The 20,665-nt window shown below is 46.3% G+C and overlaps 1 protein-coding gene across 1 annotated transcript in view; it reads left to right on the top strand.

Moving 5' to 3' along the window:
- The window catches only part of NCAPG (non-SMC condensin I complex subunit G), a 31,636-nt gene that overhangs the window by 7,361 nt on the left and 3,610 nt on the right, over positions 1-20,665 (top strand). Inside the window, exons 6-20 of the mRNA XM_077301450.1 lie at positions 551-635; positions 2,386-2,578; positions 5,443-5,592; positions 6,643-6,783; positions 7,770-7,893; positions 8,837-8,926; positions 9,044-9,223; positions 10,241-10,351; positions 11,508-11,627; positions 13,275-13,505; positions 15,093-15,274; positions 16,255-16,429; positions 17,106-17,267; positions 18,412-18,592; positions 19,951-20,025. Of these exons, the coding sequence (XP_077157565.1) occupies positions 551-635; positions 2,386-2,578; positions 5,443-5,592; positions 6,643-6,783; positions 7,770-7,893; positions 8,837-8,926; positions 9,044-9,223; positions 10,241-10,351; positions 11,508-11,627; positions 13,275-13,505; positions 15,093-15,274; positions 16,255-16,429; positions 17,106-17,267; positions 18,412-18,592; positions 19,951-20,025 (2,200 nt within the window). The remainder of the gene's footprint in view (positions 1-550; positions 636-2,385; positions 2,579-5,442; positions 5,593-6,642; positions 6,784-7,769; positions 7,894-8,836; positions 8,927-9,043; positions 9,224-10,240; positions 10,352-11,507; positions 11,628-13,274; positions 13,506-15,092; positions 15,275-16,254; positions 16,430-17,105; positions 17,268-18,411; positions 18,593-19,950; positions 20,026-20,665) is intronic.

The following is a 20,665-nucleotide window of genomic DNA, read 5'->3' on the forward strand; positions in this document are numbered from 1 at the left end:
ATAGAAATATCCTGTCTATATCCATGGAAGTTTCCTTCTGTACCTTGGGGTACTGATATCCCAAGGGTATCAGTAAAATAAGTGGTAAGAGTAAGATACTTTGCCTCACGCCAAAAATTGGTTACCAACAGATGGTTCTCTGAAGGTTTTTGGAGTTGACGTTGTGGGGCAGAAAAAAGAAGCTACTTGTTGAGTCTCTTTGGGACCAAAGCACGCTGCAAGTGAATGCAACCTTAGTGGGTCTTCCCTTTCCATTGAGTTTTAGCCTGTTTCCATTCCCAAGCTATGTGACAAAATACAGATGAGGTCTATGCATGCATGAGATACTGATGGGCCAGTGTTTCAAGTATAGTTTCAGTGGTGTATTTAGACCCAGAAGCTGGGAAATACTTATTGCTTATTGTGGAAGGATGCTTGAAAAGTTAAACATGGAGCGTCAGTCATCTTTTCTAGGACCCTAGATATCTTTGCTCAAATATCTGATTTTTAGAAATGATTTCTCCACCAAGTGCTAAGGCCTGATTGTGTGTGTGTGTTTCTATGTTTTAAGGTTCTGGCCGAAAAGGTTCATATGAAAGCTTTGACAATAGCTCAGAGAGTGAGACTGCTGCAGCAAGGGCTTAATGATAGATCAGGTAAGATAACTTAATTTTTATTCTTTTGCCACCTGCCTGTTTTATCTACTCTTTTAAATGTTTTTCAGGCTTTTAGTTCCTAGCGAGCTGCCTGGATACCACTTGGAAACATGAATGGGAGGATCCACAAGGAATCATGGGAGGAATCATCCACAAGCAATCATCCCCCTCTGCCCTTGTTTCTTCCTCCCCTTGTTCAGGGATTATGTTGATGACATGAATTTCTCCCCATGGCTTTTGTGCTTCATTATGGATTGGTAATCCGTAATCCACCAGTCTTGTGGCACAGAGTGGTAAGGCAGCAGACCTGCAGTCTGAAAGCTCTGCCCATGAGGCTGGGAGTTCAATCCCAGCAGCCGACTCAAGGTTGACTCAGCCTTCCATCCTTCCGAGGTCGGTAAAATGAGTACCCAGCTTTCTGGGGGGTAAATGGTAATGACTGGGGAAGGCACTGGCAAACCACCCCGTATTGAGTCTGCCATGAAAACGCTAGAGGGCGTCACCCCAAGGGTCAGACATGACCCGGTGCTTGCACAGGGGATACCTTTACCCTTACGGATTGGTATGGCAGCCCAAAGTGCTGTAGCTGTAGTCGTAGAGCCTCAACATGACAAGCAGGAGGCCCAGGTTCAATTCTTGGCATCTCCAGTTAAAGAAGAAGAAGAAAAAGAGTTGCTTTTTATATGCCGCTTTTCTCTACCTGAAGGAGGCTCAAAGCTGCAATATTTGCTAATTTTTGTATGCCCACCATGTTATTGACAAAAGGCATATTTTCTACCAGACTCCAGCTCTTTTTCTAGGCATGGGCCTCTCCCTACTATACCATTTATTTTGCTGAATACGTTTTTATCCCACTTTTCTAAACAAAGTGCCCCAGTCAGATGACAGCAGTCTTGAAGTATGTAAAACACAAGGGAACAATATAAAAAGAAGCAAAGTCATTGCCACTAGTTAAAATCCTCTAGTATAGAGCATGTGATCCTAGGTTTTTATTATTCCTTCAGTGTTTTAATTAATTTATTTTCTTGAATTTCTATACTGCCCTAATGTTTTAAGGCTAAAATGTTTTAACTTTGTTTTATGTATTGTTGTGAGCTGTCCAAAGCCCCAGGGGTGGCGGGAGTGGAATACAAATTGAATGATAAAAAAACAAAATAAAATTGTTAGAAGAATAGCTGTTTTTTTAGTATCCTACATTTCCCTATCCAAAGGAGTCCAAAAGCAGCTTGTAAAAACCTTTCTCCTCTCCCCACAACAGACACTCTGTGATGTGAGTGGGGCTAAGGCAGCTCTAAAATAATTGCTCTGTGAAAACAGACCTGAGAAAAATTTTTGTAGCCCAAGGTCACAGAGTAGCCTGCATATGGGAGAGTGGGGGGATCAGACCTGATTCTGCAGATTAGAGGCCGCCAGTCATCTACCACTATGCCATGCTGGCTCTCAGGTAGTCAGTGAAAATGGGCAGCGTTTTGCAAGTCTTGTAAGAGACACACATTGACCTGTTGGGTGAGGAGAACTAAGACTCAAGAGCAACATGGAGAGCAAGCTAAAGCACAGCAGAAGTAGAGGCACAAGGCATGCAAAATATTAACTGTTTCTGGAAGCCTCGGTTGTTACTAATTTTTGATTAACGTGTTTGTGTCCATTTTACTTACTGTCAAAAGACACAATTGGGTAATCCCTGAGCTCTCCAGTGTTCTGCAAAAATACGTAAGCAGAGCATTTGAGCTGAATTTCCTCTGCTCCACAGATTCTGTGAAAGAAGTGGTCCAGAAACGGCTTCTGCAGGCCTGGCTGCGTCTGGCTGAGGGGGATGCCTTGGAGCTCCTTCATCGGCTGGACGTGGAAAGTTGCCCTGAAGTGGGGCTTTCAGCCCTCAATGCCATGTTTTCACTGTCTCCATGCGGTGACCTGATTCAAAAATTTTCAGACCTCAGCGAAAGGTATGTGACCAAAAAAAGTTTGCCACTATCCAGACTTTTAACTTCAGAGTTTACTGAACCTGGGTAAAAGAGAATTGTTCTTTATCGTTCAGGTGGATAGCTTTATTGGTCTGAAGCAGCAGAACGAAGTTTGAGTCCCGTGGCCCCTTAAAAACAACAAAGCTTAATTCTGGGTATAAACTTTCACGTGCCTGGCATGTGAAGAAGTGTGTGTGTGCACACAAAAGCTTATACCCAGATGAAAGCCTTGTTGTACTTAAAGGTGCCATTGAACTCCAACTTGGTTCTGTTTCTTATTGGACAGAGACAAATCAGGAAAACCTGCTGGTAAAGCTTTGATTTTTATTGATTTGGATGGGGATGGTGAATATTCCGAATAGCTGTGAAATACCCCAGAATATAGTTTTGACACCCTGCCAAATTGCCAAACAGTGTTGTGATAGGTACGCAGTGGCCAAAACCCAGGTGCCACCAGGAGGTCTACCAGTGGGGACAGAACTCAAGAAACACCCCCCACACACACACACTGTTGCCCCCCCCCCGAAGCATCATGAAGGCAGAGCATCACTCTATTATATCACCCCCCCCCCCTTATTTCCCCAAGTGAAAAACCCTGACCTTCCTTCATAGGGAAAGCGTCTATCCCCTTAATCATTTTAGTTGCCCTTCTCTGCACCTTTTCCAGGGCTAGAATATCTTTTTTGAGGTGCAGTGACCAAAACAGCATTCCAAGTGAGGCTGCACCATAGATTTATTCCAGGGCATTATCACGGTACTGATTGACTTGTGTCCAATCCCTAATAATCTTCAGTTTCTAGCATGTGCTGATAATTCGAAATAATATCAGTGAACATTATTGATAATGTTCTAAAGGAATTATAGTGGTATTTGTAGATTTGTCCTTGAACTTAAATCCTGCAGCTTTGTTAAGGAAGTTCAGGTATGAGAAGTAAAAAAATATACGTAAGAAAAAAATTAACAGTGTAATACCTTTAAGACTATACGCAGTCAGGGCCGAGTATACCTGACCACCTCCCTGCCTATGCCCCTCAAAGAGCTCTGCGCTCTGCCACCACCAACCTGCTAATGATCCCTGGCCCTAAAGAAGCCTGCCTGGCCTCAGTCAGGGCCAGAGCATTGTCTGGCCCCCACCTGGTGGAATGAGCTCCCAGAGGAGATCAGGTCCCTAATGGAACCAGAAGAGTTCTGCAGGGCCTGCAAAAGGGAGCTCTTCCACCGGGCATTTGGTTGAGACTGAGAGAAACCAGTAACATCTGCAGGGCCCCTGATACGCCCTCTCAGAAATCCATCAATGCATTCTGCTCCTGGACCTGTTGCACTGTTACCATTGTTACAATTATCATTAGTATTAATGTTATGATTGTATGTTATAGATTGTTTCTTGTATTGTTTTCTACGTTTTATGTAAACCGCCCTGAGCCTCTGGGAAGGGTGGTATATAAGTATCATAAATAAATAAATGATAATAATGAATTAAAATTCCTCCCCTCCAATTGCATGCATTCTTCTGGAGAAGACTCCTATGAATGTAGTTTCTTCTCTGAACAGCATAAGAGGTCTTCTTAAAACTGAATTCAGTGCAGAAGAAAATTCAATGCTGAAGAAAAAATAAAGTTTGAAGAGTCAATAACAGTATTAGATACTAATGTGGAATTCATAGAAAAAAGAGTAAAATTTAATCCTGCGGAGTTTAAAGAATTGAAGAAACAAAAGCATTTAGTTGAGGAACTGAAGAATAAATCATAGATATTAGAAACCAAATGTTATATTAATAAGGTTATTAGCCATAGAAATGATGACACAATTATTGAACTAGAGAACAAATTGGAAGAACGAGACTATAAAAGTAGAAGATTATCTCTCAAATTGAGGATTAAGGAGCATATGGAGAAAACTTGGCTGCTTATTTAGAGGATTCTCTTTCTGGAATCTTCAGCTGAGACTCTAGAAATGGGAGAGTTGCACGGCAAACTGAATCAATACGGTATTAAGACCTTCAGAAGTTGAGTGAATATTCCAGTTATGGTACATTGCTATTTCCTCTTGGTATATATAGTTATGAATGAATTGTAATAAAAGGAAATTTTAAGAAATTGGGAACTGGCTTGTGTGTGTGCCTGTATATATTATATAATTTATATAGAAATTGCATTAACTGGGAATAAAGGAGGTGATCATGCTTAGTGACATAAGGGCTTTTAGCATGCATGGAACTTTTAAAAGCAATGTTCTTGCTGGTAACTGTGTGGTAACCGGAATTGGGAATGTCTGTGCTTTGAGCATCTGTTTCAGTACCACTGTTTGGCATATAATCCTAGAGTTGGAATGGACCATACAGGCCATCACACCCAACTCCCTGCTCAGTGCAGGATCAGTCTCAAGCATCCTTGATAAAGGTTCATCCAGCCACCTCTTGAAGACTGCCAATGTGGGGGAGCCCGCTACTCCTTTGGGCAGCTGATTCCACTGCAGAACTACTGTGAACATTCTTTCCCTAATACTCTCAGCCAGTATCTTTCTACACTTTTAATTTAAATCAGTTATTGTGATTTCTGTCCTCTTCTGTCAGCAGGAGCAGTTCCCTGCCCTCCTCTTAAATGACAGCCTTTCAAATACTTCAAGAGACCCCACCCCAAACCTCTTGTCCAAGGTTGAGAAGTCTTATTTCAGCAGCTTATGAGCCCTTCTGCAGTTTCTGAATTTCATAAATGCTCCGACTTCCTTCCAAAAATCGCTGCTTCTTAACTGATAAAATGAACCTTGGCTGTGTGTTTTCCTTTGATGATAATGTGAAATATGTTTATGGAGAGGTGATTTTTATTTATTTATTTATTTATTTAAAGGAAAGTAATCCCAGCAGAGAAACTAATTGCAGAGAATGCTCTATTCTGGAGGGCTCTTTGTGAGTACCTAAAATCCAAAGGAGAAGAAGGGGAAGAGTTTTTAGAGCACCTTCTGCCAGAACCTGCTGTCTACGCAGATTACGTGTTAAGGTAAATCCATGCATTTAAGTCAGAAATTTATAAGCTCACTCTGCTTTTCCTCGGTTAGTTCTTCCTTGCAGCTGAAATCAGTGGGTGGCCCTCCTCCTGCATGGGACAACCAGCCTTTCAGCTTGCTTTGGAAGATGCTGAAACTGCTAAGTAGGGCAAAGTGGTTTTGACAGCACTGGGCCTGTTTGAGAGAGGCTCTTCCAGTACAGGCAGAGTAAGCAAAGGTCTCAGAAGGCTCCCAAGCAGCTTTGCAAGGCCCGGGATTTTCTTTTAGTGTAAGACATCACTGCTAAAACATATAATACTATGGAGATTTGAGGCAGCATTGATACATAGGCAGACAAAGTTAGAGTTTTAACCCCTGGCCTAGTAAAGCAATCTAGGATCAGTAGCAGGGAATGGAGTGGGAGGCCAAAATGCCCCTTGTGTCACAGAATCAGTTCATATCATGGACCCTTCCTTGTAGCTGTAGCCTCTTCCTCATCACAAGGTTGTCCTAGAGCAGCCTTTCTCAACTTTTTTTACCTTTGCAAAACCCCTGATACATTCTTCAGATACATTCTACCAGAAGTGGTATGATTGGGCAGAACATGGTGGGGAAGCAAATCTATGTATACGCCCACCTGCGGCCCCTCCCCTTCCTACTCCCTCCAGGCCCATCATTGGCCCATAGTTAACTCCCACCAATTCAAGAAACCCTTCCAGGGCCATCAAGAAACCCCAGGCTTTCCCAAAACCTAGAGCAACAGTGTAGGCTTCTGCTGCCTCACTTGCCCTCCTCATGAGGAATGGGAATAGGGTTGTCTGGGCAGGAGAACAGTTGGTTGCCTCTCCTGACCCATTTCAAACATTGCTCTCTGCACTGACTCTGGAAACAGGCTCTCCAGACACCTCCTCTTGAAGCACCGGCAGCTGTAGATGAGTCTGAGCTGGCAGCCAGCAGATCAGTTAAAGGACTAGTCTGTCACTGATTTTTTTTGGGGGGGTGGGGAGGGCAGAAAGGCATTGCTCAGATTCCATTAATTAAATAACCACTTATTTTTAATTTAGTTACCTTCAGAATCTGCCGGTTCTCAGTCAAGAAGAAAAGGAGAACATGACCTGTATAGAACACCTGATGACCAAAGAATTTATAGGTCGGCAGCTGATTCTTATGATAGGCTGCATGGATACCACGGAAGAGGGAGGAAGGTAACTGGAGCTCAACAGCAGTGGCAAACCTTGGTTCTTCTTGTTGAGGAGGTGGGCTGGAGGGGATCCTATTCCTGCTGAGCCCCTCCTCAGCATCTGTCCTTCCCAGGCTCCACCCCAAAGCTCCAGGAATTACTTAGCCCAAGGTTTGCAACCCTTCCCTATAAGTCTCCATCTTTGGGTAGTTTGAAAAGCCTTCTCCTGCTTGCTCCTGGCCATGAGATTTTTCATTGCTTGTCTGTCTTGTCTCCTCAAGGTGGCTTTTACAAATGACTTTTACAAAGAACTATAAATAATTTTTCCAGACAAAAATATGGCCACTGCACAACAACCCAAAAAGAAGTGTAGGCAATATAGTTGCTTTGAATTTGCAATAGACCTAACACCAGGAAAGAGGTGTGTGTTGGGGGGGGGGGCATTAGGAAAGTGACCTGGGAGCCAAGGGGGTGACAGCCCGAAAAAGTTTGGAAATCACTGGTTTAAATTATTACAGTAGCAGTGGAGTTGATAAACTGTATTCTTTCTGGTGTAATCCTTTAGGGCAGTCATGTCAAGCATATGGCCCAGGGAGCAGAACTGGCTATCCAGGGTTGTTATCTAGCCCACAAGTAATGGGGGAAATGAGTCCAAATGTGGACCATAAGGACCTACATTAAGACATAATACTTCCCATTGGTGTCCCTCCCTTTCCCAAATGCAGGCTCTCCCCAAGGTCGTACCTCACATCTCCAGGTATTTCCCAATCCTGAGTTGGCAACCAAGCTAATTCATTCCAATGGATGTTAATGATCCGTGAATTTCCTGTTTCCACCCATCAAATAGGGGCATATTCTTGGTATTATCAGGGCATCATTATCAGACAACATCTTGTCTATGTTCAAGATCAATAATGTTTTCCCCAAAAAATCATATTAGTAGTTTTCCCCCCAAATAATGAGAGATGGCCAAGACTTCATTAACGTGTGTCTTTTTTTTCTATGATGAAGGAAAAGACTGTTGGCCGTCTTACAAGAAATCCTGATGCTTCCGACCACTTCAGCATCCCTCGTGCCCCCAGTTACAGAGAAATTGCTCGGTATTCTGAAAGACGATGACAGAAGAATTCAGATTGTAAGCAGTTGCATTAGTTCGTGGCTTCCGTTTGGGTTTCTTCCTTTCATGTGTATGTCATTCGCTAGCGTTTAGCATTTTCCTTTGACCATATGAAAAAAATATCAATACTCCCTTTTGCTTTTTAGCTTAATGTGTACATATTGAAGAGTATAAAGCAGGGGTGGCCAAACCATGGCTCTCCAGGTATCCATGGACTACAATTGCTGACACGGGCTCATGGGAATTGTAGTTCATTAACATCTAGATAACTGTAGTTCGGCCACCCCTGGTAAAGGAACCCATCCCCCCATTGTCAGATCCAGCCTCTGTGTGTGACAAGGTCGCATTTATTTATTGAAATAACTTGCCCCAAATTATATTGCAGAAGTTCAGATTTGATGTTTACAAGTTAATATAGCCCCCTTCCTAAGGGAGGGATCAGTTGACTGCTGCTCTGCCTGGAATTTATTAAATGCAATCCTGAATAATTTTGCAACCAGAACAAGGTCCCAGATATTCACTCCCGCTTTCTTCTTCAGTAGTTGCAATTATAGTCTTAATATACTATCATATAACATCACCAGTATTAGAGGTACAGGATATCACATAGGCAACAGCTCTTCAGTAAAGGGGTCACTTCTTCAACCACCGAAGAAGCACTAGAAAGCAGGACTGAATACCCGGGACCCCGTTCTAGTTGCAAAATGATTCAGGATTCCATTTAATTTCAAGAAGACACAACCTTTTGCCTTTTGGTTTCATTTGCTTTGGGTGTTTTTCTACAAGAAACCAACGGTGTTTCTTCAGATGGGCTGCTCTGCCTGGAGCTTTGTGTGGGGAGCTGAATGCAGAAGGAGCCCCACTCTAGAAAGCATGGATTTGCCTCTCCAGGGCCTGCAGAGGGGGTAGTGGTGCTGGCTTCTCCCTTGTGGCTCCGTCTTACTCTGATTTCCTTTGCTAGGTGGCGGAGACTATTTCAGAGGTTCGTGAAGCACTCGTTACAGTCGACCAGCCTGTAGATGCCTCTGCAATAAGAAAGCAACAACTCCGAGTAAGTGGTGGTGGCACCGCTCAAGGGGACTGGGCACAGATGTTCACCGTCTCTAGAACCCCTTCTGAAGCAGCTCATTCAGTGACCTCGTGGCCTAATGTATGATTCTCCTTCCAGCTGGCTGAATTAAAAGTGAAGCTGATGGAAGCAAAAGATGAGCTCGAGCAGTGTGTGGCTGTCCAGGACTTCAGCCAGGCATCATTGCTGAAGCAGAGAATCCTGGAGTTGGAAAATGCTAAAAGCGACCTATTAAAAGAGGCAGAAGAGCCTCAGACTCAGGAGATCATGGTGGAAAAGGTCCTGCCACTAATCTGTTGCCGTTTTGTGGTTATTTTGGGTATAAACATATGCTAGAGTGGGAAAGGGCTATACAAGCTGTCTAGTCCCACCCCCTGCTGAGGGCAGCCCATTCCACTGCTGAAATAGACTCATAGAATTTTAGAGTGGGAAGAGGCCACACAGGCCATCTAGTCCAGCCTCCTGCTCAATGCAGGATCAGCCTCAAACATCCAGGACAGAGTCTGCACTTACTTTGTTTATTCCATTATCAATCCTGTTGAATTCAGATTGCTTTGAACTCAGGTCTTCCTCTCCCCCCCTCCTCCCCATTGAAACAGGAAAGTCTTCTGCACGTGGTTAGGGAGGCTCAGAAGGTGGGGGGGAGCTAAGCCTCTTTCTTTCTTTTCTTGAAGGGGGGGGAGAGGAACCAGGCAGGGAACCTCTTTCTTTTCTTGGAGGGGAGCGGGAGAGGATCGAAAAAGGCAGAGGAGGGAGGAAAAATCCAGGGCAGACAGAAGTTGAGAGAAATTAGGGGCTTCTCCTTTAAGGCAAGTGTGTCACATGACCAGGTGTAGCCTATCAGAGGTTCTCTACCACAGAGCTTTCTTTCCCAATCCGGATATTGAGGATTAACAGCATTCTTAGATATCGCACAATAAAGGTAGGGTCACTCAGGATCAATCCTTCTTGCTGCAGAAGGAAAATTTAAATCGCCCAAAATCCAAACGGAAATCGCATTCTGTGTAGAGGGCAGGGACTGAATCGATCTGGGGTTGGAATAAAAGCTCCGTGCAGTTTACACCCTGGATAAGGATCTGTCTAGCTGCTGCTTGGAGGCTGCCATGAGGGGGAGCTCCCCACCTTCTCAGGCAGTCGATTCCACTGCTGAATTTCTCAGACTGTGATATCTGTGCATATTCATTTTGGGTGCGTATATGGAAAGCAGCATCATTCTAGTTTTGCTTGGAGGTGGTGTGATGGAGATGAGACAGTGCTTGTTTCCCTTCTTCACAACGCTCCTTTATGTTTTCAAAGGATGATCCCGAAACGCTGCTGAAATGTCTGGCCATGTGCAACGAACTCCTCAAACAGCTCTCCCTTTCCAAAGGACTAGGCCCAACAATGGACGGAATAACCGAATCTTTGGTATGTGGCAGCACAAGAGGCTGTAACCTGTGCAAGAGTTCAAATGATGTATTGCAAGTAGATATCACTTGTGGGTTCAGAGATTCCCTTAGGCCAGGGGTAGTCAAACTGCGGCCCTCAAGATGAAGAAGAAGAAGAGTTGGTTCTTATATGCCGCTTTTCCCTACCCGAAGGAGGCTCAAAGCGGCTTACAGTCGCCTTCCCTTTCCTCGCTGGCAGGGGCTTCTGCTGGCAGGGGCTTCTGGGAATTGTAGTTCATGGACATCTGGAGGGCCACAGTTTGACTACCCCTGCCTTAGGCGGTCATCCTTGTGTCTGCGTCCTGCTTCTAGTCTCTGTCAGCCTGTGCCCATACAGAAACATCAGGGTCCACCAGAAGAAGAGACTCTATTGCAGCTTCTGCTTGCAGTGGCAAACCACCCTGAATTCCAACCCTCACAGAAGGAGTGCTAGGCATGACTTGTTGAGCAGGAGGGTCCCACAGCCAATAAGTGGGAGGCTGGCTGGAATTTGCATTAGATTTGGCTTGGTAATTTCTAGTACCACCATTCATGTGCTATTCTACTCAGCAAATGTAAATGTATCAACAGGAATAGTTAGCCCAGGAAAGCATTTACTAGTTTGCTGTTCCCAGGATTTGTTGTGGTTTGGGGCACCTTGACAGACAGAAAAATAGGGGAGGTGGATAGAGAAATCAAGTCTTGTTTTCCTGTCGTCTGAGTCCCTTGAGTTCTCTTGGTTTAGTTGAGTGTAGGGATCCCCAACCTTGGTGGGCTTGCAAGCACATTTGGATTTCTAGCAAAGCCTGGTGGGAGGAGCAGCCACAAAGCGGCTGTCAGAGGATGCCCCACCAGCCGCAAAATGGCGGCTGTGGCTTACACAGTGAAGATCGTTGTCCTGTGGTGGCCGTTGCTGCCAAAGAAACATTAAGAAAACAAAAAGAAAAAAGCCTCAGCCATTTGCTTTGCTGGGCAAAAACTCCACTTGGCGGGCACCAAGAAATAGATTGCTGGGCACTAGGATTCCCCCGGGCACCAGGTTGGGGACCCCTGGTCTAAAATAACTTGGCTAGTATCTACCATGCAGTCCCAGATTAAGACCAGCCCACTGCTTAGTCCGTGGCTTTTGTCAATGTGTCATGTGCTTGCCACTGCAGGTGATTCCAGGAATTACTAACATCCATCCGGCCGTAAGAAACATGGCAGTTCTATGTCTGGGCTCCTGTGGTCTTCAGAGCAAAGACTTTGCCAGGCAGCACCTTCCCTTGCTGTTGCAGGTAAAGATGGCTACACAGTGGCCTGTTCCTATTATCCCTCTTAAATAAGCAGGCTTCTGTTCCTCATGACCGTAATGGGTCCACTTGACTTGCACTGCTTTTTGCGGGAAGGAAAATGTTAATGCAGGAACCTATTGTGAGAAATCCCACTCTGTCTTGACAAAGCCTATCTCTGGTGCAGGAAAAGCAGCGAGTCTGGATTGCGTTCCTGAGGCATCCTTATGTGGTATCGACCCGAGTCCGGTTGGCGATGCCATTCTGGCAGAACTGGGATGTTGCCTCCTGGACACCCGACTCAGAAGGCAAACCTGAATAGCCCCGCTGTAGGGTTGTGCCCTTCAGCTCAATTCGTCCACCTTGGTAATCACCGAATCCTGAGGCAGTCAGTGCCGTGGCATGGAGAGGAGGTGCAGTGGCTGTGGCGTGCTGCCACCACCATCGCACCTCCTCCCCATGCCACGGCACTGGCTGCCACCACCCCTCCTATCTGCACCACACCTCCTACGTGCCGCTTTGGGCTTTGATGATTGCCGAGGAGGCCGAAGCACACAACCCTACCCCGCTTTGAATGTGGCCATAGTAGAGTCCTAAGGAAGCTTGCCTGGAAACTGCTTTGGGGCCCTTTGGGATGCCAAGGGATTCACAACCTAGAGGAGTGTTCCGCATGTAATTGCAGAATGATGGGGTGTGTCAAAGGGGACGAGGCCACTGAGCTTTCCATTTCAGCGCCTGTTGGTGCAAGAGGGAGACTGACCAGGGAAGAGAGCAGAGCCAAGTTGTTCAGCAATTAGCAGACAGTTTCTGCCAACAGTTCCTTTGCCAAGGGGGAGAGAGACATGGCTGGGGGGGTGAATTTCTGCAGAGTGCAGATGTTATTATCCATCAACGACAACATTAAAATAAATACAGGTACCTACTTGAACAGGTGTCTTCGATTTCTCCCACAGGTAGGTATTGTATTCCCATACAGGGAAGCTTTTTGGACTTTAGCTTGTCCGTAGCAGCCCACCCCACGAGAGTCAAAAAGGCACTTGGAGCAGAGGACTCTAGACTAGAGGGTTCCCTCAGAAGGCAGGCATGAGGCAGCTCCCCCAAGGAAATCTCCCCTTGTTCCTCATGTCTGGTTGTGCTTTGAGCTTGCCCCCCTGGGCGGGGTGGGGGTGAATCTGGGTGATGGAATTCAGGTTCCTTTGAGAACAGAAATGAGAAGCTTCCATGGGAAGCAGAGGACAAGGCCAGCCCCAGTGTTCTGACTGCCAGTTTTGAGCAGGATGCTAACTACTCAAAGGACTTCCTTTCCCTCCTGCTTTTACTCTTTTTTTCTGGCTTGGGTTGTCAGCACTTCAATGGGGGGGGGGGAAGAATCTAGAGAACCAAGTAAAAACTGAAGTCTTGCCTTATTTGGGGCCACTTGGGGCCACAGCAGTCATGGCCCATTTGTTGGGACCCCATCTCCCCGGAGGGTCACCTTGTCTCTGCTTTGTTGTTCTTTGGGTGCCTGTGTGGGGCTTCATTGTATGGGGTCTGGGTTTTATGTCTCAGTGCTGTTGTTTGGTGATGCTGCCCTAATCAGTTTTCTGGAGGAGCAGCTAGGAAATCCGACATAAAAATGTATGGCTTTGTTGTTGTTTATCTAAAACCATCTAGATATTGCAGATTGATGAAATGAAGGTAAAGCTAAGCGCTTTGAAGGCCCTCTTTGACCAGCTGATGATGTTTGGGATAGAACCGTTCAAAGCAAAAAAAGGCGGAGAGTCCCACTGTGGAAATGAGGAGGAAGAAAATGGAATGCGTGCAGAGGTGACAACGGAATCTGAGGAAGAAACGGATCCCACCCACAACCTCCTTCAGCTCCTTTCAGGGTTCTTGGACAGCGAGGTAAAAGGATGGACACCAGCAAGCCCTCATGTGGGAGGGGGGCGAGTTTGGGGAGTGAATAGGATGCCGTTTTGGTTTCAGCTTTTCACAAAAGGTTGTGCAGATGGAGGCAGCCCTTAAGCCAGGCTTTCTCAACCGGGGTTTCATGACACCCTGAAGTTTCTTAATGGCTCGGGAAGGGGTTTCCAAATGGGTGGGAATTAATTGCTTATATATAGCTTTTAAATTTGTTAGACATGTATTGGGTGATACTATATATGTACAACTATATATGTTCCACATTGGACCCCCCCCCCCTGGCCAGTGTTGGGCCTGGGGGTGGGTGGGAAGAGGAGGGGCCCCCGGTGGGCATGTACATCTAGATTTCCCAACCATATGCCGCATGATCATGCCACTTCTGGGGCTTCAAACATCCTGAAGCATGTTTTGGGCTTCTCAACAGTGAAAAGGCTGAGAAAAGCTGTGGCTCAGTAACACAGTATCCGCTTGGCATGCAGGAAATCCCAGGTTCAATCTCTGGTATCTCCAGTTGCAACATTGGCTGTAGGTGAAGTGAAGGACTTCCCCTGAAACTTTGGAGAGCTGCTGCCAAGCTGCTTTTGGTGGACTTCATGTCTGCTTCAGTATAAGGCAGTTTTGTGTGTTCAGTGACAGTAGTTCTGTCTTCAAAATGCTATCTCTGTGTTTGGCTGTCAAGTGAGTGGAGAGCTGCTGTGGCGTTTATTTTGTTGATGTGTTTGGCCTGACATCTCAGAGTGGTTTCAGGGGGAAAACATGCTTGGGTCCCCAAAGGAGGTCTTTCACCTTCTGTAACACTTCTAATTTATGGGCTTTGGGAATATAGTGGCCTAGCTGAATACTTAATTTTGATTTAAATATTTAAGGAAAACTCTTCCACATTCTCATTTTTACCCTTAAGGGGATGTCCAGCAAGTGTTTTGCTCCTTCTAGTGGTCTATTCGATACTCCGTCACTGCATGTCCACCGTATCTCCCTGCAGATTTAAACAGAAGGTTTTTATGCAGCAATGTAATATTGAATTGATGACTAGAAGGATCACACTTGTGGAAAAGAAAAATGAAGCAATAAAGACACACAAGCTACGAAAACAAGGATGCAGAAGAGCCCCCTTCACTCCATCAAATTGTTCTGTGCCCTTGGTCATTGAGCGTGGCCATGAGAAGGAGGAGAGCAGGAACGAGACTGAAGAGGCCAATAGACCTTTCTCTGGGCAGCTGATTTCTGCCTGCTGACCCATACATGCTATGGGGACAGCCCCATAGTAGTGAGAAAGGGAGTGCACTGGAAGAGAGGCCAACACACCATCTTCCATTCCTTAACCTCCAGCCGTAGCCAGAGGGGGAGGGGAGTGCTGGTGGTGGTCCAGAGCCCAGAAGAATAAGTGCATTAGTCACATTATGTTGTGTTCTAGTTTTGCTAAGTGTGCTTCCTCAGTGTCTTTGGCTTGCTGAGAGCTGTCTGGTGCCATTGCGGAAGTATGGTTGGATGAAACACTTTACAGGGTAGGAATGCAATGTGTCCTTGTTTAGACTGGGGATCCAGGCCCCTCTGACAACTCTCCTCCAGGTTTCCGAACTCAGGACCGAGGCTGCCGAGGGCCTGGCCAAGCTGATGTTCTCCGGGCGACTGATTAGTGCCAGACTCCTCTCTCGACTTGTTTTGTTGTGGTATAATCCCGTAACTGAAGAAGACACTCATCTCCGACACTGCTTGGGAGTTTTCTTTCCTCTGTTTGCTTATTCAAATAGGTATGGCTCTTGCTTCCTTTCTCTACCTTCCCACAAACCCATTTAAGCAGAAATAGAATGGATTTATTTCCTTAAAACAGTTATTAGCTGCCTTCTGTTTTATTGGAACTCAAGGCAGGGTTTTATGTTATTTTGCTGTCTGTCACAGCTGACTTCTGGCAATCCCCCCTGGGGTTTTCTGAGGTGGTTTCCCATTGCCTGCCTCCATGCCATGGCCCTGGCAATCCTTGCATGTCCCTCATCAGAATACTAGCCAGGCCTAGCTCTGCTTAGCTTTCAAGAGCTAACAAGATTGGTTAACCTGGGCTGTGAAGGTCAAGGCAGCCTGCAATGTAAATAAAGACCATTGGAGGCACACCTGGGAATGCACTCTTGAGGCAGAGCTAGGCAACAGCTGAGAGTGGTGGCCTCAGATAGTGCATACTTGAGAAGGTGGGCTCCAAATCACATACTTCAGAAATAAAAGTTGGAGCAAGACCTAATAGATTTTTCCTTTGCCACCCAGCAAGCCTTGAGATTTTGATCTTCTTTGAAAGAGCATTTCGCACAATAATTTGACCACTGAGGAAGACCCTGCGGGGGCGAAATGCATTTGGTCTATTCTGTCGTCTGCAGTTAGATATGTGTTCTTTTTATTATGTTTTTAATATATTGAAGCAGTGCACTTTATTTAATAAATTTTTGTACAGATTTTTTAATATTGTTGTTGCAACTCAACCTTTGGGTTCCTGACTTTCCGTTCAGGCTGGGTTTCGGTTTCCTTTTTTGGTTTTGCGTAGGACGTTTTGGAGGACAGTAATTCATAGGGTCATCATTATTCAGTAGCAACTTTCCGGAATTTAAGATGCACACAGATCTTTTGACACTTCCTGGAATGTTTAGCTTTAAAGGGCAGGGGCATTTTAAAGCTCCTTGCTCTTGGTAACTCTTGGTAGGCCCAGAATATTAATGCGCTGCTTAACAAATGTTCAAAAATCCAGAGCCAATCAGGAATGCTTCGAGGAAGCTTATCTCCCGACATTGCGAACCTTGTTCAGTGCTCCTTCCTCGTCCCCCTTATCTGAAGTGGATGTGAGTAATGTCTCCGAGCTCTTTGTGGACTTGACAAGGCCAAGCGGGCTGAACCCCAGCGCAAAGGCGTCCCAGGACTGCCAGGTAGCCCCCTTGGGGGGGGGGGGATCTTGCTTGATGCTGGGACTGAGGAGCTGTCCCTTGACTGTGGCTCTGCTCTCCTCACAGAAAAGGGGGTGAGGGGAACCATCCAGAAAGCAGGCTGGAAACCTGGCGGGGACCCCCACTGGGGCTTGGCAGCACTTGGGAAAAGGGGTCCAGGGATATTCCTCATGGTCACAAATTAGTTTGTTTGGTTTTATGCTTGTGCAAAAATAGGATAGCCCAAATTTACTTTAATGGCTGCTGTTTTATGATCTTGGCATACATAGTGCTAAAAGTGGGCTCCAGCTTGAGTTGCCAAGCCCTGGGTTGGGAAAAACCTGGAGACTTTTTTTTTTTGGGGGGGGGGAGCCAGAGCCAGAGGAGGGTATGGTTTGGGGCAGGGAGGGGCTTCAGTTGGGTATGATGTCATAGAGCCATCTTCCAAAGCAGCTGTTTTCTCCAGGGGCACGAATCCTCCCTCCTGGAGATCACTTCTAATCCCAAGAGATTTCCAGCCACTTCCTGGATGCAGGCAACCCTAGCTCCACCAGATTAACTTGTCGCATGTTCAGAGGCATGCAGTGTGGAAAGAGTACTATTAGCCACTTAGTTTAGCTCCTCCCTTGAAGGTGACATGCAGCCAAATATCCCAACATTGTGGTGGCTTTCTCCCCAGGGTTTAACGGTGCATGATACCTTCGCAATGAAAGTCTGCAATGAAATCTTGGCCGATCCAGGCGCACCAGATGTCCGTATCTACACCAAAGCGCTTAGTTCCCTGGAGTTAAACAAAGACTTCTCCAAAGACCTCCTGATTTTGCTCGATGAGGTTCTCGAGGTAGGGGAAAACCCAACGGTCTACTTTTTTTGTTCTTTTGAAATACTTATGTGAAAAAGAAGAATTCGGTATCAAGAAGAAATGTGAACAGCTAAAGTAAATATTAAGCAAAAAAAGCAAAAAAAACCCACAACTGGAGTGCTTAGAAATTCTGCATCCCTATAAAGCTTCTCTGAGGTTGGTCTTTCTGGACTCCCCTGAATGCTATCCTTTGGTGGTTGCCTTATCTTTCCTACATGTAATTCTTGAATTGTCCATAAACTGCCATTTCTGGAGGATGGGGAAGAGTTGGGAGGAGCAGGAGGAAAACCTAGATGAGAACAAGGACTAGTTCCTTGGGGAGCCTGGCTCTGGAAAAGCAGGGGAGATGGATGGCTGAGACCAGGGCTGTTTGCCCAAAGACACATGCAGAACAGTTTGAGGTGAAGTTTAACAAAGATGTGGGCAGAAGCAGAGAGGAGAGGATTTGCTACCATATTCACTGGTAGCAAAAACCACATATGTTACTCAAAGGAGAGCTGGACATCCAAGCCTGGCCAGGCATCCTAGAAATAAAATTTTGTGGGCCTGTGTGCTCTTTAATTGACCCTTCAAATTGTACCCAAGGGGTTAGCATTGCTCTCCCCGGCCACTGGCAGAGGACGGGGTCAGTCATAGTTGCCAGCTCCAGGTCAGGAAACCCCTGGTGATTTGGGGATGGAGCCCCGAAAAGGGTAGAGGCCTCACTGGGGAACAGTCACAGACCGTTTATGCATTGGAGGCTTCATGCATTGGAGGCTTCATCGAAACCCCCCCAAACCCTGCATCCCTTGCCTTTTGTAACATCCCTCTTGCAGACAATAAAAGAGTAAGACCTCCTGGGTTACCACATTCAAGCTCCATCCTCAGTGTGCTCCTTTGAGGCTCCCGAGGCACCCTTCGACCGACAGGAGGCCACCCCTTTGCACCACACCTCGCAAACCATGCAGGGGGTGCTCTCCCAGTCTAACAGCAGCTGACATTGAATTAAGTATTCCTTTTTCACTGTATATGTCTGCAGTTAATTAAAACTGTCTTGGATGAGGGGAGAATGCGTGACAGATGTGTATCTCTTGCAACCTCCTAAATAATTTGCATTTCTACATGTTATTAATATTTGTGCCAGGTTGTGAAGGATAAAACATGCCTAAGGATTATTGAAAAAGTGAAAAGCAGCTTAAATAAAGGAAGCCACACCAGTGGAGAAGTCTCTGAAACCACCACAGAGGCCGGCTTGTCTTCAGTAACTCAAGACGAGTGCTCAGAGACCAACGGAGTGGTGCCTAATCCTGTGCATCAAGAAGGGGGTAATAGTCCTTGACGGGCATGTTTGAAAGCACGAGAACCTGCTGTGAGCCCCTCTTCAGAACTCGTGTGGCAAACCTCAACAACAGGTTGCTCCACTAGACGTGGCGTCCCAGCATGGTGGCACCACCTGACCCCTTTCTTGGTGCTGCCAAGTGTTTTTAAGAAGTGCTCTGGCCAGTAGGGCTTCTGATTGGCTGTACAGATTTATACATTGGTTTGGTGTCAGCTGCCACCATGGTTTGGGCTTTATTCTCTTTCTCAGTTTGTGGTTTTTTAGAAATTTAGCCCTCTTATTCCTGCACTTGGCTTTCTTGCTTGGGTGTGGCTCCGCCTCCCATGGCAGCCATTTTTTGGTTGCGCCCTCCACCCATGTCCAAATCCCGAAGGTGCCCACACGCTGGTAAAGGTTAAATATTGCATCTGTTGAGGTACGAAGACTGCAGGCATCAATGTCTCTTTTCCACTCAGCCTAGGATTTGGCTCCAAAGAGTCACGGACAGGCTGAAAAAATCCGTCAAGGCCCAGGGCAGACCCCTTTGCTGCCGTTCCCAGTTCCTTCCCCTTTCAGTTCATTAGAACTCCAGCGGGTTGGGGAGAGCTGCTCTTTAGACATGGCTGTCTGAAGTCTTAAAAAGCAAGCAAGAATACCTGGCTTGCAGTTCAGGCTGGGCCTGCAGGGAGGGCCGCGTGGCAGGAGCTGGGATACTCTGACCACTAAGGCCAACAAGTGGGGCTAGCATTTGGGGATGCAGATGCTCTATCTCCTCATGGATGGCTGCCCAGACTCCCCCACCCCCGGATACGTTCACCAGATGTTTGGAAGCCATGGCTGGATAGTTGGAGCAGAGTCACTTGAAAGAAAACCCCTTCAAGACGGAGGTCTTGTAGCTGGGAGGGAAGTGGGGGCAGATCAGGAAGTGTGCTGACTCACCTTGGCCAAGGTGCAACTTAACACTGTGCCCTTGGCAAGGAATCTGGGGGTGATTCTGAACTCCTCTTTGTCTGTGGAGGCTCAGGTCACAGGAGCAGCCCGCTCAGCGTTCTTCTATCTGCACCAGGCGCAGCTACCAGCACCCTTACCTGTCTTTGGCCCACAGTGATTCATGCAACCGTCACCTCTAGGCTGGACTTCTGTGACTTGGCTCTACACAGGGGAGAGGGAGGGAGAGGGAGAATTTTACCTTGCCTTTTCAGTAGCTTAGCTCAAATAATAGCAGTGTGCTTTCCAGAAGGATTTATGCTTAGCTTGGGACGGATGCAGCCCAAGATGTCAAGGTGTGGTGCTCTGCCTTCCCTAGCTCGGGATCTGAGCATCTCTGATTTTCAGTATCCTGATGGTGCTTTCTCTCTGAAACAGGAGAAAAAGAAACGACTGAAGAGAGCGAAGAGGGAAGGAGCACAGCCACGAAGCTGAGATCGACAAGAAGCAAAGGTACCCGCAAAACAGAGCAGCTATCCTTGCTGAAAACTTTCCCCCTCCTGTCTTTTATGTGACGGTTAAAGCCCTGCAAGGTTTTACTGCCCCTCCAGTTCCTAATACTTCTGGAGGCCTCACTTTAAAAAGACATGGACAAAATTGAGAAGGTTCAGAGGAGAGAGAATGATTCGGGGCCTGGGGACCAAGCCTTGGAGGAAAGGCTGAGGGACTTGGGAATGTTCAGCCTAGAGAAGAAGAAGCTGAGAGGGGACAGGATTACTGTCTTTAAGGATTTTAAATGTTATGATTTGGAGGAGTGCAGGGAAAGGTTCCTGTTGGTAGCAGAGTATAGGAACTGCAGAAATGGGTTTAAACTATGTGGAGAAAGATATCAGCTAGATATCAGGGAAAAAAACGTTCACAGTCAGAGTAGTTCAGCAGTGGAATCAACTGCCTAGGGAGGTGGTGAGCTCCCCGACTGATGGTCTCAAGTAGCGGCTGGACAAATGCCTCCTGGATGCTTGAGGCTGATCCTGCGTTGAGCAGGGGGTTAGACTAGGTGGCCGGTATAGCCTCTTCAAACTCTAGAATTCTATGAGTCTAAAAACCTTCGAAGCAAACATGCTCCTTGTGTCTTTGTGGAGAGCACTAGATG

This window comes from Paroedura picta, chromosome 10, assembly GCF_049243985.1.
Source record: "Paroedura picta isolate Pp20150507F chromosome 10, Ppicta_v3.0, whole genome shotgun sequence".
Taxonomy (NCBI): Eukaryota; Metazoa; Chordata; class Lepidosauria; order Squamata; family Gekkonidae; genus Paroedura; species Paroedura picta.